This window comes from Alligator sinensis, unplaced genomic scaffold (assembly GCF_000455745.1).
Source record: "Alligator sinensis unplaced genomic scaffold, ASM45574v1 scaffold514_1, whole genome shotgun sequence".
Lineage (NCBI taxonomy): Eukaryota > Metazoa > Chordata > Crocodylia > Alligatoridae > Alligator > Alligator sinensis.
The window spans coordinates 1207138-1223580 of record NW_005842385.1 but is presented as its reverse complement, the minus strand read 5'-3'; the positions used below and the strand labels follow the sequence as shown (position 1 = coordinate 1223580).

Sequence of the window (16443 nt, the reverse complement as noted above, 5' to 3'; positions counted from 1 at the left end):
AGGGGAGTTAGTTATGCAGGATTATCCTGATAGTCAGTGATATTAAAAAAGAATATTCAATTCTCTGAGCTTTTTGCCTCAGGTATAGCTGTGCATTGCTAACCCACATTTAAAATTTAAAACAGATGCCATTTGTTGTTGTATTATGCAAAATATTCAATGAAAATGTTGAACATGAAATACTTTTAAGCAGATGGTCTGAGTCTCAAAAGCACGTTTAAATGTAAAAGCAAATGGAAATACTATGCTTGCAGTTTAATTGTGTTATAGTCTGCATATTGTACTTCAATTCAGTAAGGAAAAGGGGTTTCTAGAGAGAGGAAGAAAAGGGACTTGATCATCTCGCTGCTAATCATAGCACAGCTCAGTGTTGAGCAGCTAAGATGAATTTCAATATACACATTGGGATTTGGCATACAGATGGTAGAGAAGGTTAATTTGGGGCTTGCCTGGCAAATATGTTTTATAAATTCAGTTGGACAGTCAACAGGCACGTACTTGTTTACCCCATGAATCAGTGAATTGTGTGATTTTTTTTTTTTTTTTTTTTTTTTTTAATAGTATTAGGAAGCAAAATTTAGACAAATTAATTCCAAAGCAGCATTTTGACGTTCAAGTGGTACACAAAGCCTTCATGGTATCTAATTTCCCAGTGCCATGTAAAATCTGTCTCTTCACAGCAAATTTTCCACCCCAAGCTGAAATTTCATATATGGACAAATTTTACAATTGCCCTTATGATAGTTGAAATTAAATATATAATATGGTTTACTTGGAAAATGTCTGTCAACCAGAGAAAATAGGCAATCTTACTTATTTTGATGCTTAAAAGGTTATTTACCAAGGCCATGTTAATAAAATGCATTTCCAATAATTCTCTTAATCCTACATAATGGGCATACAGTGCTTAGTGGAGCATGGTCCTTCCGGAAGAGATGAGTCCTATATTCTGTGCTCTTGTCTTGACACTTAAAATTATCCTTCTTTCCACCCAGCATATTGATTACTACCATTTTAAAGTCTTACTCCATATATTAAAACCAGGTAAAACCAGGAAATGTTGTTTATGCACACAGAATTTTATTGTGCTTTTTTCTAAATGAGGTTGTCATGACCCAAAAGGCATGACTGTGTGTGTGCTTCGGCACCAGAATTATCCCCGCCAAGTTGCAGAGCATTGCACGGGGGAGTTTCCTGTTGCAGAGGAAACCCCGGTGCAGGGACGAGTTTCCTGCCTTTTCTGCAGCTTCTTTTGCAGAGTGCATTGCTCATGTTGCAAGAGGAATGCACGGTGCAAAAGAGTTCCTGCCACCGGTATGCAAATTCGTTCCCCGTGATTGGCTAGTGCTAAATTATTCACACGTGGCGGCTAATGATTGGCCTGTTAGCCGTATAAGAGGCTTGAGCGGTTTCTGCCCAAGCTGAAGAGGACTCCACATCCATCTCGTGGGGACTCTGGGTACACGGCAGGGTAATAGAAACCCTGTGTGAGATCCAGAGGAGCTTGGCGGCCTGATCCACCGCCCACCTCTTCCCGTCTTCGAGCGCGACTTTTATAAGACGTATCTACGATTTCCATTTTGGTGGCTCGTTCACCCAGAGCATCCGGAGCTCTGTACCGTGGAGCCTAGCAACCTCCACGAGACCGTCTGTGTTGTCTGTCTGTAACTGCAACTCAATCAAGTTTTCCTGCCTACACCACTGCCATCTCGGTGTAAGTAAACAATCTTTAAAACTACTGATACACGTTTGTGCCCAATTCCAGCTCGACGGCCTTCCCTCTCCGACCCGGTGTGCCCGGGCTGCTGGCCACAGCCCGCGTGCAGCGCGGAAAAGGGCTCGGGTCGCTCCCGGCCCGCACAGAGGTGAAATGGGGTAACATTTTGAGTGCAGTTTCAAAACTACAGGATTAGATGTCGATGGCTTTGGGGGGAACTTAGCTTGCGTTTTCATTAATCATAAAGCAATCGATTGAGCACAAGGCTGTGGATAAAGGGTCTATGGCAGGTAGTCCTCTGCACATGGGAAATATTGGCCTGAAGCATAAAGGAGCAATGTGGACCACATCTGTAACCTGCTAACAAGAACTTCTCTGGAATGAAGAGAACACTCCTGATTCAGATAACTAGCTGGTTCATTTTCCACTTCACCCCCCTCTCCAAGCGCTGTATGCTGTGTGAGAGTTAATACACATCTCCTAGCTTTGTGAATATAAATGAGGCACCTGACAGACCTCTGGACTCTTCTGTTTATTTTTAATGCCTGGGAATATCAAACTACTCCACTACAGGGTGTGATACCTGAAACACCACGAGTACTCTCAACTTCTGTAGGAAAAATTGGTGGATGTGAGGGCACTGGCTATGACACAGTAGTTGCTTAATATGCTCAGAAGATCCTAGAAAAAAAGATCAGAAAAGAAAGGTTAATTAAGAAGATATGATGAATAGAATAAACCAAGAAGCTGCTGCTTTCTTAATATTCCTAGAGTTATACTTTGCTAAATAGGAAATGTTTTCTTGGTTTAATTTAGACAAAGGAAATACATCTGCCTACTCCAAAAATAACCCAGTTCCAAAAAGTTAACCTCCACGCTGTATGACATAATGGTCTTGACTCTATTTTATAACCTTGTTCCCCACTCTCATCATCCAGGATGACCGCTATCTCCAGTCTCCAAACTGGTTTGCTCCAATTACCTACATAAAAAGAGTTTTTGGTGTTCCTGGTTTCTCCAAGACATTTTTGTAGTGAAAGGTCTATGACATGGCCCACTGAGTATACAGCAACCTTTTTGACACCTGACTTTCAAAGCCTTAACAACTCATCTTGGAGACTTTAAAAAATCTGGTGTCTGACGTGCTATACCAGTTGTTGCTCATTGAGTAAGTTAATTTTAGATCACTGGGCAGAAACTTGCTAAAATGCTCCTACCCCTTTTCTCTTGAATGTTAGCTTTGACAGACATGTCCAGCCTGTCACAAGGGGATTCAGTCAGGTCTTGCAGGGAACTTGCTGAAAATGCCCCTTCCTTGAAAATGCCCCATACCACTCAAGAGCCTGCTTTCCAGTTCTGGAGATAAGACACTGTAGATTTATGCTGCTCCTTGAGACCTGGAATGTCTTAATCCTGTATGATCTGGCTAATATTATCCCAGGTTTTATTCCCTTTTTGTTTATGGCAAGTGCTGAGATTTCATCCTGCATGTTTGCTGTTGCTTATTAAGATCGCCTGTTGAACTCTGTAGTTTTATTGGCTTTTTTTTCTTTTGGTGCCTTAATGTGCATACCTCTCTCTTGAGTCTGTTTGGGCATACAAACCCAAAGATCAAAGTTGTGGGTTAGCAATGTACAGCTCATGGGCCAGTTCTGGCCTGTTAAGCAGTGTTTTGACTCTGTGGGCTGAATAATGGTGGCGGGGAAATGGCAGCAGTAGGCTGGCTTTGGACCTAGCTCCATTCATTCAGCCTACTGCTGTTGAAAGGTTGCTAACCCTTAAGTGACTTTTTCCCCAATTTCTTCACAGTGTTCTTTCATATTCTCCTTTTTTATATACAAATATTAGTAAATTTCCCATAAATTTAAAGGGTTCCGAATGCACCATTTATCATAGCTTCCTGTAGGTGTCAGTAGTGGTAATTATGTGGCTTTTGCCCACAAGCACAAAAACAATCTGTAAGCAGCTGTGGTGTACCTGTTAACTTGATTTACCTGAAGTGAATATCTTTCCATCAAAAACACTTCTGTTGGCAGGGATCTCTCCCATACCAGAGAAACAAGCCCGAACTTGAGTGATTAGGTCCAAACTTACAAGGAAAGAGGAGCTATCCAGCCATTTCTTTTAATTTTAATCCTGCTCAGATGTTGTGAACTGAAGATGGGACTTTGTTATTACTGCATTTGTTTGGTTTAGATGCTGAAAGGATTAAAAAGAAGATAAAATCGGAGGTTTTTGTTGTTGACCAAGACCAAGGGAGAAGAGCTCCATCATTTAGTGATCAATTTATGTGCTCTGGTGGGTGAGAATTGCAGTGAGGATGAATGCTCTGAATGACTGCAATGTCTCTTTGGGTAGGAACAGATGATGCCATAAATTTTTTTATGACAGCACAAAGTGACAGGAAATAGATGTCCCTACCTCCTTTTCATGCCACAAATACCCAAAAGGTAGCGACAGAATGATAGACAAGAGTAATTTGTGCCACTTCATTGTAGTGCAGGTCTGTTTACTTATGGTAGGAGAGCATGGGCATCTCAGAGCTGTCTGCACTCTCCAGTGGCTTGAAGGGCCTGATCCTGGGCATGGCAGGAATTCCTGGGCAGAATCGGGCCACTCAAGCCCTTGGAGTACTTGCCTTGCTTACCAGGGTACGTCCCTGGGATCTCTAGGTACATGTCTGGGTAAGTGGGGTAATGGTTTCCCTGCTCACAGAGACATGTCCCTGGGATGTTAGGGATGTCCCCCAGCGAAGTAGGGAAACCGCTGACCAGTGCTTCATGTGTAGGCATGGGTCAGCACAGGTCCTGGCAAGAAGGCATGGAGTGGCCGGAACTGAGGAATTCCTGGTGCCCTGTGCTTCCATGCTAGAAGGTGTGCCAATCTGTCTTCACATGGAGGCACAAGTCAGCATGGATCTCTTGGCATGGAGGCATGTGGTGCCAGAGATTCCCCTGAACCCGTGCCTCCATGGGTCCTGATACAGAGGAGCAGGGCAGCAAGGAACGTGGGGAATCCCTGGGCAAAGGGAACACATCACCCATGCCCTGTATTGAGCCATGTGTGTTCACCCAGTAAAGTGAGGGCCAAGCCATAAAAACACATCTGAAAGATGCTCTTAGCTTGACAGGGTTACTTTTCCTCTTAACTATTGAGTGACTAACTGTATTGACATTGAACAACATGCTATAATGTAACCTATACTCAGACTATTCTCCCACTGGCTGCTTTGTTTGAGTAAGGATCATAGGGTGTGTAGCTTGTTGAGTAAGGATCATAGGGTGTGTTGCTTGTTGAGCAATCAACTGCTGAGGTTTCCTTGACTGGCATTCCCTGCCTAGACAGATGAGGATAGGACCGGTTCTCTAAGCCTAATTACTGAAAACAGAAAAAAGGGATTTTTTTCCCCTTATTACCCTGTAGACTTTGGAGAAAATACTATCTTTCTGCTGTGGTTGCAGAGACCAGGATATTTAAGTTTCTGTTCAGTGGTGACAGTTGAATTGTACCTGGATCAGTGAGGAAGGGTAAGGATGAGAGATGGATTTCATTTATCTTTCTGGAAATTGCTTATAATTGGCAACTCTTAACCAGTTTGTGTCCTTAATGCTGGAGTAACTCAAGATTTGCCTACATGCAGAAGTGCACTGATTCACAAGTCCTAATTAAATTATCTACTAGTTAGAAAAGCCCCAAGCTGGGGAAGGATCTTGATTCAATAAAACTGTTTAAGGTAAAGGTGACTATGCACTGAAGAGCTTTCCTGAGCTCAGGCAAATGCTGAATAATTTCCCTGAGGTATAAAATAAATATAAGATCAGGTATGTATGCGAGAGAGAGGGAGGGAGAGAGGGCCCAGCATTGTAGGTTAAAATAGAGGCAGGATGACAAGCGGTAAGAAATGGCATGAGCCGCATATATTGAACGGTTTTAATGTGGACTAGTAACTAGATGCACTGTGCGCAAGTCATAGCTTGTATAGTGTAATTAAGCCATGATTACAAAATAAAAGCATTTAGTCAAATTAATCATGGGGATCATTATCTTCTGACTAGACAAAAAATAAAGTTCTAGCATTTTTCATGCTTTCTAAGCCAGGGTCTAGATTGGAAGAGACCTGAGGGGATCAATGTAATGTAAAAATGTAGCTGTTTGCTAATTTAACGTCTTTTGATTTACATTCTTCTACTTTGCTAGCTTCTGGGAATCTGCAGCAGTAAATGTATGATTAGAATAAGATCTGCCTTCATTGTGGCCTTTTGCCTTCTCCATTTGAAGTATTTAAAGTGTTGGAGGCCCTGAATTCAATTTGATTGCATGTCTCTGAGTGTCTTTCAGTGCTTTGACTTCACAATTTTAACTTGTCTAAACTTTTTTTTTTTTTTAGTGTTCCTGTGTAGACAGGCACTAGGTGCAATCTGTCTGTGTATTATGCCTTGTTTCTTAAATAGTCCAATAGTTCATATGAACGCAGGACTGTAACGGACCTCATGAGGGTCATCTAACCCAGCCACCTGCTTAAGACAGGATCTCTGACTAAATTAATTTTGTTTCTTAGTTTATCTAAAGAACTGGGACACATAAAAGTAAGAAAATGGTTATTTAAAAATAATCATCCTCACATAATAAATGTTGTTATAATGCTGTATGAAAAAAATCTTATATAATCAAAATAAGATGGCCTTAGTTAATTGTAACCCTTAGAGTTGTTTTTAATGCTTTATTTTATTATCCTGGTTTTAACCCTTGGGGGATTCCAAGATATGCACCAATGTCTCTTGTCCATGCACAGATACAAACCTTAATCTAATGTATCCCCAGATAGTATTAATACATTATATTCAGTTGTCCAACCAAAGAACAGGGTTTACTTCTGCCCGGTGTCACAAGGCCTTCAACCGAGTTGTGGAGCCATTCAGAATCGTAGTGATCCCGTCTAAAGCATGCGATCCATAATACTCTTATACTTGCACAGTGCTTTTTCACTTGCATATCACAAAGTACTATATGAAGGGGAGTTAGTGTTAGTAGCCTAATCATACAGGTTGCTTCAGCTTTCTTTATATGCAGGTACAGTGTAATATGCACCACTCCCAGAGTCAGCAGTGAGGGTTTCAATAGCTATTTACTTCCAGGTTCCTTTGTCTCTCCTAAACTACAAAGGTCAGCATGCCGGCACAGCCAGCCAGCCAAGAGAGGGTAGTATGCTCTTGCAAGCCTGCATGACACCTGACTGTGCTGTCAAAGAAGTAGTTTAAAAATGCCTACTGAAAATGATGGGAACTGCCTTGGGTTGGTATTCTACATGATAATCCACAAGTACATTTGCAATATCTTTTTACTGTAAGATAAGCTGCAAGGAGAAATACCAACGGCTTGACTGATCATATTTCAGGGTAACTTTTTAATGATCTATAACTCAGAGCTGAAGGTTTTACTATTTCTTCTTTTACTACTTCTCTTTTTCCTTCCAATTATTTGGCTATTTTTAGGTTGAAGTTTTCTGAGGTGAGTAGAGGACTAAAAAGTTAGGATTTAGAATGGAAGCTGGCTACATATCTTACCATGATACAGTCTGAAGATATTAAGCTGAGTAAGATGCATCTGACTAACTCTCTGTGCTTTTTCCCCTCCTCAGTGTTCGACTTCCCTTTGAGAGCCACTGCCACCATGAATTTACATCTCTTCATAGTCACTGGTCTCCTTGTGCACTGTGTGTTCTTGGCCTCTATTTTTGACATCTACTTCACTTCTCCTTTGGTTCATGGCATGACTCCTCACTATAATCCTTTGCCACCACCTGCAAAACGACTAGTGCTCTTTGTTGCGGATGGTCTGCGGGCAGACTCGTTATATGAAATTGAGGAGGATGGTAGTCCTAGAGCACCTTATCTTAGGTAAGCTTGTTAGAAGACATACTTGTTCTGGAAGTGCAAATTAACCGTTAGACATCTCACAGAAGTATTTATCTTGGGAACAAGAGGAACAATCTCAGAAACACGGTAACTTATACCCAAATCCTCTGATTTTGAGGGTGAGGGTGAGGTATTTGCTGCAGAATAATGCTTTACAAATGTGAATGGAAATCATCATAGTTGTGAAGAAAACTATTAGACCAAATGTATTTGATGCAGTATTGTCACCTTGAGTCTACAGATACTGCCTGAGCCTGAAATAGAGCTCTAAGCTTCCTCCGTCTCAATTGCATGTTGACTCTGAAGCCTAATTACTGGCTATTTTTAATGGTTTTTCCTCTTCATTTTTTTTTAAACAGGAATATCTGATGTGCTTATCCTACAGTTCAAAACAGTCTCTTGGGGTTTCTCTTCACCCAGGTGCTAAAAGTTTGAGCTTCCCAAACCTGTGTCCTGTGTATCAACCTTTTTCAGCCAAATTTTAAACTTAATATGGGGGCAACACTAAACTGAATGTTAATCACAGTAAACTTCTAGTGTATCATAATTTACCTGAAGCTTTTATGGAGCTTTGCAGACTTACCTGTAGCTGACTCCTAACATGACATTGGCTGTTCTTGAAAGGTGTCAACTCCCATTGGAAGCTGTATGCAACACTAGAGGAAGGCTTTCCCGTAAACAGTAACATCTTCCCTGATCTGGAATGACTGCCTTCCATATCAGCGCAGTCCTTACACATTTGAAAAACTGCCAAATATGACTGTAGTTTTTTGGTATGGACATACCTGCTACCAATAATCCAATGCGAAGAGCTATCCTGGGTAGCTTTTGCCCTTGGAGAACTTGTCCTGATTCAGAACAGTGAGATGCTGTTGAAATATTCTGGCTCATTAGTACAGCTTAACCATACGGTGAGATAGTATCTAGCCTATCTTTTTCCCTTTCAGTTTCTAGTAGATTTTGTTCCTCTGCATTAAGCATTTGGGAAGGAAGAATTCCCAAATCCTTCCTTTCTAACATGGGGAAGCTTTCCCTTTTGCTGTCTCTGCTTCTGTGGTTTGTGGAGTAACAGAAGACTCAATTTGTCAGTGCAGTCAATCGGGTACATTTCTCAAGCACTGAATTTACTTGTTAGGGTTTTCTTCTTCCTGTTGATTGGGTAAGACACCAAAAGGTCAGAGAATGGTATAAAATACCAGTGAATTTTGAAGCATGGTCTCTAGAGGTGTTGGTAGGAAGGAAAAAACATGTAGCATTTTCTGCCTTTGAAAAATGCCCCCAAGAGATCTTTTCAGCGCTGTTGCGTACACTTCTGTCACTCAAATGGGACCTGGAACTTCTCCTTTCTACAAGCCCCTGAACTATCTTGTTAAATGTGTCATGACCCAAAAGGCATGATTGTGTGTGTGCGCTTCAGCACCAGAATTATCCCCGTCAAGTTGCAGAGCATTGCACGGGAGAGTTTCCTGTAGCAGAGGAAACCCCGGTGCAGGGACGAGTTTCCCGCCTTTTCTGCAGCTTCTTTTGCAGAGTGCATTGCTCAGGGTCAAAAAGTGTCCCCGCCACTGGTATGCAAATTTGTGCCCTGCTATTGGCCAGTGCTAAATTATTCCCACGTGGCGGCTAACGATTGGCTTGTTAGCCGTATAAGAGGCTTGAGCGGTTTCTGCCCAAGCCGAAGAGGACTCCACATCCATCTCGTGGGGACTCTGGGTACACGGCAAGGTAGTTGAAACCCTGTGTGAGATCCAGATGAGCGTGGCGGCCTGATCCACCGCCCACCTCTTCCCGTCTTCGAACGCAACTTTTATAAGACGTACTTACGATTTCTATTTTGGTGGCTCGTTCACCCAGAGCATCCGGAGCTCTGTACCGTGGAGCCTAGCAACCTCCACGAGACCGTCTGTGTTGTCTGTCTGTAACTGCAACTTAATCAAGCTTTCCAGCCTGCACCACTGCCATCTCGGTGTAAGTCAACAATCTTTTAAAACTACCGATACGCGTCCGTGCCTAATTCCAGCTCGAAGGCCTTCCCTCTCCGCCCCGGCATGCCCGGGCTGCTGGCCACAGCCTGCATGAAGCGCGAAAAGGGCTCGGGTTGCTCCCGGCCCGCACAAAATGCATCCTGTAAAACAAATCAATAAGATCAGATATTGGCTGCTCGCACTGATATTTTGTTGCTACTTTGGCAGGATCTCAGTGTTCCAGCTTTTATGTCTGTCTATGATATCAAATTATGCAGTTTAAACTAAGGAGTATTTTTTTCAGATCTACTTCTGAGCACTTGGCATTATCCCCACTACTGTAATGGGCTGTGCAGCAACAAGACTGCTTATCTTGTCCACGTGGAACACTTCAGAAGCTATTGTTTAATGAGAGAAATTATTTTTAGTGAGCAAGAACTCTTCTGATAGTGATGTACTAGAAGTGGCAGCAGAGTTTTTTTTGTAGACAATTAAAATGAATAATAATTATAATCCACGGTTCTTGGAACAGCCTGCTGACCAGTATATGCCAGGCTCCCTGTGGTTTCCTCTTCAGAAAATCTTGAAATCTATTTGTTCAGTAGTGTGCCTTAGCTGCCAGAGAGGTTTTTCTGACTACTTTTTGTGGTTTTGCTTTATAGGAAGTATAGGGAAAGGATTCTTTTTTCAGTTTGCTAGCATTATATATCTACAGTAATTTAACTTAGATGCTAAAGTCATCATCTTTGTTTTTCTGGGTTGCTTATACCTGTGTGGTTAAGGGGGACTTATCTATTGGTGGAATAATCCTCTTCGGTTAAGTACTTATTAGCTAATAATTTTAAAGTGAACATGTGGAAAGGCAAGTCCTGTTTCAGCTATGTTTTCTTTGACTTGTGTTTACCATCGCTTGAGGTAGGATCTCAAAAACAGATAAGGAGTCATCTGTAAATGCAGTTGAAACTGGGTTCTAGTTAAACTAATTTTCTAAGTGGGTTGCTTGCTGACTGCATATAAGGCCTTACCTTTTTGTAGAACCATTTCCTTGAGAAAGAAAAACACCTTTGTGCTAACAGTTTGCCTCAGTCATACTCTCCAGATAAAGCATATTTAGAAACACATTTTAGCAGGAATTAATCTTAAAAAATGTAAAACCTCTTAAAAAATCTTGCCTTAATTCCATGCTAGATGAGACACTGACTAATCATTAGCATAAACAACCCAGGGAGCAGAATCCAGGCCTCCTTACCTTTTGGAGCAGTACCATCTTCCCTGAAGCTGTTCTGCCTCCTTCTGGTCCCATGTATTCCTCTCTGCCCCATGGCTGATCTTCAAAAGGAGGAATGGAAGGTGCTCTCAGCTCTGCCTGGCTTATAGTGTGTTGCTTGGGTCACTTTGCTACAAAGTGGAAGGTGTCAGTTTAAACCCACTTAGGATGAGGGGAGGGAATCTAGAATTTGTCTCATTTCTTGGCTAGGTGTCTGAATCACTCACCTTTTTAGCAAATAGGTGGTTGGGCTCTCCTGTAATCTAGATGAGCATCTCATCGCAGTTGTTATAGGATCTTGAGAAAATGGAGGTGTATGATATGCAGCTTTGAATTAATACATCCCCGATGCACAGGATTTCCTGGTGGCTGTTTGTAGACAATTCTGTGTACTCTGGAGATGCATGAAGCTTCCAGTTGTCAGAGCAAGCAAGCACTGTGTAACCCCTGGCTAGAATAAGATTGGGCTCTGGAGGCATACCAGTTTTCCCATGGACTGGAGAGAATGGTAAAGCTGTGCATACTTCTCCCAGAAAAGGACTGCTTTCCTGAGGTGAAGTGCCTTCTTTTGGCCAAATGGCTGTTGAAGGCTTAGACCTCTAGTAGGTAAAGAGGATTTAGACCTTCATGTATAGCTTTGACTAACAAACCAGAATTTTTCCCACCCTCTTGTGAAAACAAAATGGGTTCTCCAGGGCTATTAGATGGACATGATAAATGATGTTACTTAAGCAATCAAATAGAAACTAGAGTCTGCATAGTTTGGAGACCTATTAATGAGAATTAACCCCTGTCTCTTAGTTAATTTTCTATTCCCTGTTAAATTTTGCTGAAAAAAGATTTCAAAGACTGCCTCAGCTTCCTCCATCAGCCCTCTAGTTCTTTTCTTACATAAAATATTGCTGTTTATCACAAAACAGATTTACACATCCTATTTTCCCCCCAATTACATGAGCCAAGACATCAGGTAATGAAGATGAACACAGGGAAATAGCTTTTTTGCTTGTTCTCTTGCTCAAGTTAATTGTCTCCAGCAGATGCATATGTCAGAAGATTCTCTGAGGCTGAGGTCATTATTCTGTGCTTTGATAATAGAGACTTGGTGTAATGGTTCACATGACTGGAGTACTGTTATGGATGGGTATAACCTATTCAGGAAGGATTGGGGGAAGGTGGGGGTGTCAAGGAAGTGGTGCTGTTCTGCATAACAGACATAGGTTTATTCTGAGGCATGGGAGGTAGGTCTGTTTTGATAGCTTCTAAGTCAAGGTAAGAGGGGAGAACAGTAAGGGTGATGTCATGGTGGGTATCTTCAATAAACCACCAAACCAGGAAGGAGAGAGAGATTTCCCGCTCCCCTCCCAGTAAACAAAGGTCCCATGTGATAGGATGTGATTTTTCATGGGGGACTTCAGTTACTGTGGTGTCTGTTGGGAGGGTAACAGCTGTGCACAGGCTATCTAGCAAGCTTTTGGCATATTTCAGGGATAATGTTTTGATACATATGGTAGAGAAACTGGCTGGGCAGAGTGGGGGGTGAGTTTTATATTTACCTCTTGCAAATAGGAACAAATTTGTCCAATGTCAATTAGGTGTCAGTGATCTTGAAAATACAGAATTCAAGGTCCTAAGGAAAGGCATGAAGGAGAGTAGCAGAATAAAGATAATGAACTTCAGAAAAGCATACTCTACCAAACGTGGGGAACTGCTGGGCAGGATCCCCAGGGAGTCAAGCTGGGGGTGGGGGGGATGATTAGTTGTGGCGAGCTTGTTTCTTAAAGAGTCCACATGGAGAGTTCAAGAGAAAGCTATCGTAATGTAAAGAAAGGATGGTAAATGCACCAAAAGACTTGCCTGGCTAAGCAGGAAAGTCTTAAATGAATTGAAACTTGGTCCTTCAAAAAGTAGAACCTTGGCCACGTTACTAGGGACGAGAATTGTGCAGGCAGAAAATCAGAAAGGCTAGTTCTGCAGGCCAAGAAAATCAGATGCAGCAAGCAAGGGAAGTAAAAGATGACAAAAAAGGGAATCTACAAATGTGTTGGAAGTAGGAGAAAGACCAAGGAAAATGTAGATCCGTTACTGAATGTGGAGGGCAGTCCAGCAATGGATGTTGCAGAGAAGGCTGAAGTATCTAATGTCCTCTCTTTACCTCAATTTTCACAGGTAAGGTTAGTTGTCAGATGATGAACACGGTTGCCAGCAAGGGCAGGGGAGAAGCTAAGCAGCTGAAGGCAGTGGAAGAACAGGTTATGGTTACTTTAGAAAAGCATTTTTGAAAGTAGGGCCAGGTGAGATGCATCCAAGAATGCTCAAGGAATTGGTTGGGGTAATTGCAGAGCCATTGGCTGTTTTCTTTGAGAACTTGTAGGGGTTGAGTGAGGTCCTAGATTACTATATAAGAGCAAGTATAGTATCTATATTTTAAGAAAGGGAAGAGGGAAGTTCAGGGGAATTAGAGGTGGGTCAGTCTGACCTTGATAACAGGAAAGATTATGAAGCAAGTCATGCAGAAATCTTTATTTCTAAGTGTCTGGAGGAGAACCAGGTGCTCAGGAACAGCTAGCATGGATTCACCAAGAGCACGTTATAGGAATGCCTGGCCAAATTGATTTCCTTTTTTGACAAGGTGATAAGCTCTGGTTGCGGGGAGAGCAGTAGATGTGATACCTCAACTTCAGCAAGGCTCTTGCCACAGACTTTCATGACATTCTCAGTAGTAAGCTAAGGAAATATAGTCCAGATGAAAGTACAGGGAAGTGGATACGTAACAGGTTTGATCATTCTATCTAAATGAGTAGTCAGTCATCAATGACTCCATGATTCCATCGTAGCCCCACTATCCAATGTATTGAATAGGGTTACCCAGAACTTTGTCCAGTTTTGAACCCCACACTTCAAGAAGGACATGAACAGTTTGGAAACAGCCCAGCACATGGCAACAAAAATGACTAGGGCCTGGAAGACTAGACTTATGAGAAAAGGCTGAAAGAACTAGGGTTATTTAGTCTGGAGAAGAGAAGACTTAGGTGGGGATTTGTTAAGTCTTCAAATACCTGAAGGGCGATTATAGAGAGGATAGAGATGGACTTTTCTCTGTGGTTGTAGGGGACAGGACTAGGAGCAATGTCCTCAAGATGCATCAGGAGAAATTTAGACTGGAAATTAGGAGGAACTTTATGACTATGAGGGTGGCCAGGCATTGAACAGGCTATATAGAGAAGCTGTGGAATCTCTATCCTTGGAAATTTTCAAGAGCAGGTTGGACAGACTTGGCTGGGATGGTTTAGTCAGGAATGATCCTTCCTTATGGAGGGGACCGGACTAGATGAACTTGTGAGGTCCCTTTCATCCATACTTTCTTATGATCCTGTGAACTCTGTTCTGGGCCTGGTGGCGTTTTAACATCTTCATTATTGAGTATGGGAGTGAATGAACACTTTACAAATTTGCAGATTACCCCAAGCTGGGTAGAGCTGTAAGCACTTTGGATAGTGGGGCTACGATTAAGAATGAACTTGATGAACTGCAAAATAGTGTAGAATCAATCAAGTGAAATTCAGCAAGGAGGAATGTGCAATTTCATACACAGATTCATACACTGAGGAATGAGTGGTTAGGCAGTACTACAGAAAAGGACCTGGGTTTACAGTAGACTGTAAACTCAGAGAGCCAACAGTATACTCTTGTTGCAAAAAAGGCTAGTTGCAAAGAAGGTTAGTAGCACACTTAGCTATAGTAGTAGAAGCTTCCCTTGCAAATAAAGGGCGGTAATTCTCCCTCTCTGTTAGGTGCAGGTGAGGCTTCACCTGGAGCACTGTGTCCAGCTTTGGGCCCTTTGCTTCAAGGAAGGCATGGACAAATTATAGTCTAATGCAGAGGGACAAAAATGATTCAAAGCCTGGGAGCTTTTAGACAAGGATGAAAGAATTAGACTTAAGTAGTCTGGAGAAGAGAAGGCTGGGGGAAGGGTGTCAATAATAGTCTTCAAAGATGGATGGATTGATTGGATTTCTATGCTGTCCTCCCTGAGAAGACAGGGTGATTTTACAATAAGGTTACAAAAACAGATAAAAGAATAAAGCAGTTCTCCATAGAATACCCCCAAATTTAATCCTTCCTTCTCAAATGAAAAATTCTTACATCACTTCTGAAGCATGTTCATGTTTAGACTCTGATGGGCCTCAACAGAGGAGTTCCAGAGTTGAGGAAGGACTACAGCAAATGACCTCCTATGAGTTTTGGCCAAGCATAGTTGACATACAGATGGTACTTGCAGGACGTTGGTTTCAGCTAATCTTTTAGGATTGAAGTGGAATGTAAGGGAGGAGGTGGTTTCATGGTATATGGGACCCAGGCCATTTAGGACTTTAAATTGCACCTGGAAAGTTATTGGAAGTCATCATAGACTCCGAAGCATTAGAGACTAATACGTTCCTGGCAGCTTACTCCCATTAGAAGGCTGGCCACCATGTTTGCATCTCCTAAACGAGCACATTGCCGATGTCTAGTGTGGAGAGTATAAAAGAGATATGAGTCTTATAATCTCCACACTAGACATTGGCAAATGTGCTCGTCCAGGAGCTGCAGAACATGGTGGCCAGCCTTCTAATGGGAGTGAGCTGCCAGGAACATATTAGTCTCTAACGCTTCAGAGTCTATGATGACTTCCAATAGCTTTCCAGGTGCAATTTAAAGTCCTAAATATCATATCTCAGTCTGAAAGAAAATGTCACAGCCTTTTAACCAGATGAAGCTGGTGGAAGATAGGGACCCCTCTACCTTGAGGATCCAGGAACACCCTAAGGCTATGAACCTGAGTAACAAGAGAGAGTTGAACCGTATCAATGATAGACATCTCAAAATCTCATCCCCACAACCCCTTTTCAAAGTCATGAAGTCTGCCAACCATTATCACCTCTCTCTTATCTAGATTTTGATTTAGTTGCTATACCTCATCCAGTTCCTCACTATAGCCTTGCTCCAGATCTCTGCATGCTCTCTCCTAGTGGCCTTAGATACACTGTGAAAGTAGAAGAGACAAGATGGTACCCTGGTGAACCCTACAGGAAAGGTCTCAAGGGGGTGATGACTGTTCATCTGGCAATACCCTTGGTGACCTCCGTGGAAGGAGAAAGTGGAACTAAGGAAGAACGGTTTTGTGAATGTCTGCCAGGTTACATAAATACATCAGCATTTCATTGTCAACTGTATCAAAGGCCACTGAAAGATCTAATAGGATCAGCAGGTTGCACTTTCCCCTGTCAATCTCTTGAGCGGAGATCACTGCCCAAGGCTGTAAGCTGAGTCTTTATAATATATACCAAATAAAAGTCATGATAGTTTAGTCATGAAAGACTGATAGGCGTCCAGGACTGTGGCATGATTAAAATATGTCTGGAGTGATTGTGTGACTACTCATTTCATAAATATTAGGGCTGGAAGGGACTTTAAGATCATCGGGTCCAGCCTCCTGCCCAAGTGGCAGGATTTGATGACCTTCCTCAAAAATGGGGAATGTTAGAGATTGGAGGGCGGGAAGAATTGGACATTTGCAGATTTAAGAATGTCTGGCACTCT

General features: G+C 42.2%; 1 protein-coding gene across 13 annotated transcripts in view; it reads left to right on the top strand.

The window, feature by feature from the left end:
* PIGN (phosphatidylinositol glycan anchor biosynthesis class N) overlaps positions 1–16443 on the top strand; it is a 170722-nt gene that overhangs the window by 17971 nt on the left and 136308 nt on the right. For 12 of the 13 annotated variants that reach the window (XR_003095436.1, XR_003095435.1, XR_003095437.1 and 9 more), the window contains exon 2: positions 7356–7614. The exons of the other annotated variant lie outside the window; for it this stretch is intronic. Coding sequence is in view for 6 of the 12 variants with exons in the window: in XM_025211022.1 (XP_025066807.1) it covers positions 7356–7614 (259 nt within the window). In the remaining 6 variants the exon portion in view is untranslated. The remainder of the gene's footprint in view (positions 1–7355; positions 7615–16443) is intronic. 13 annotated transcript variants of the gene reach the window in all.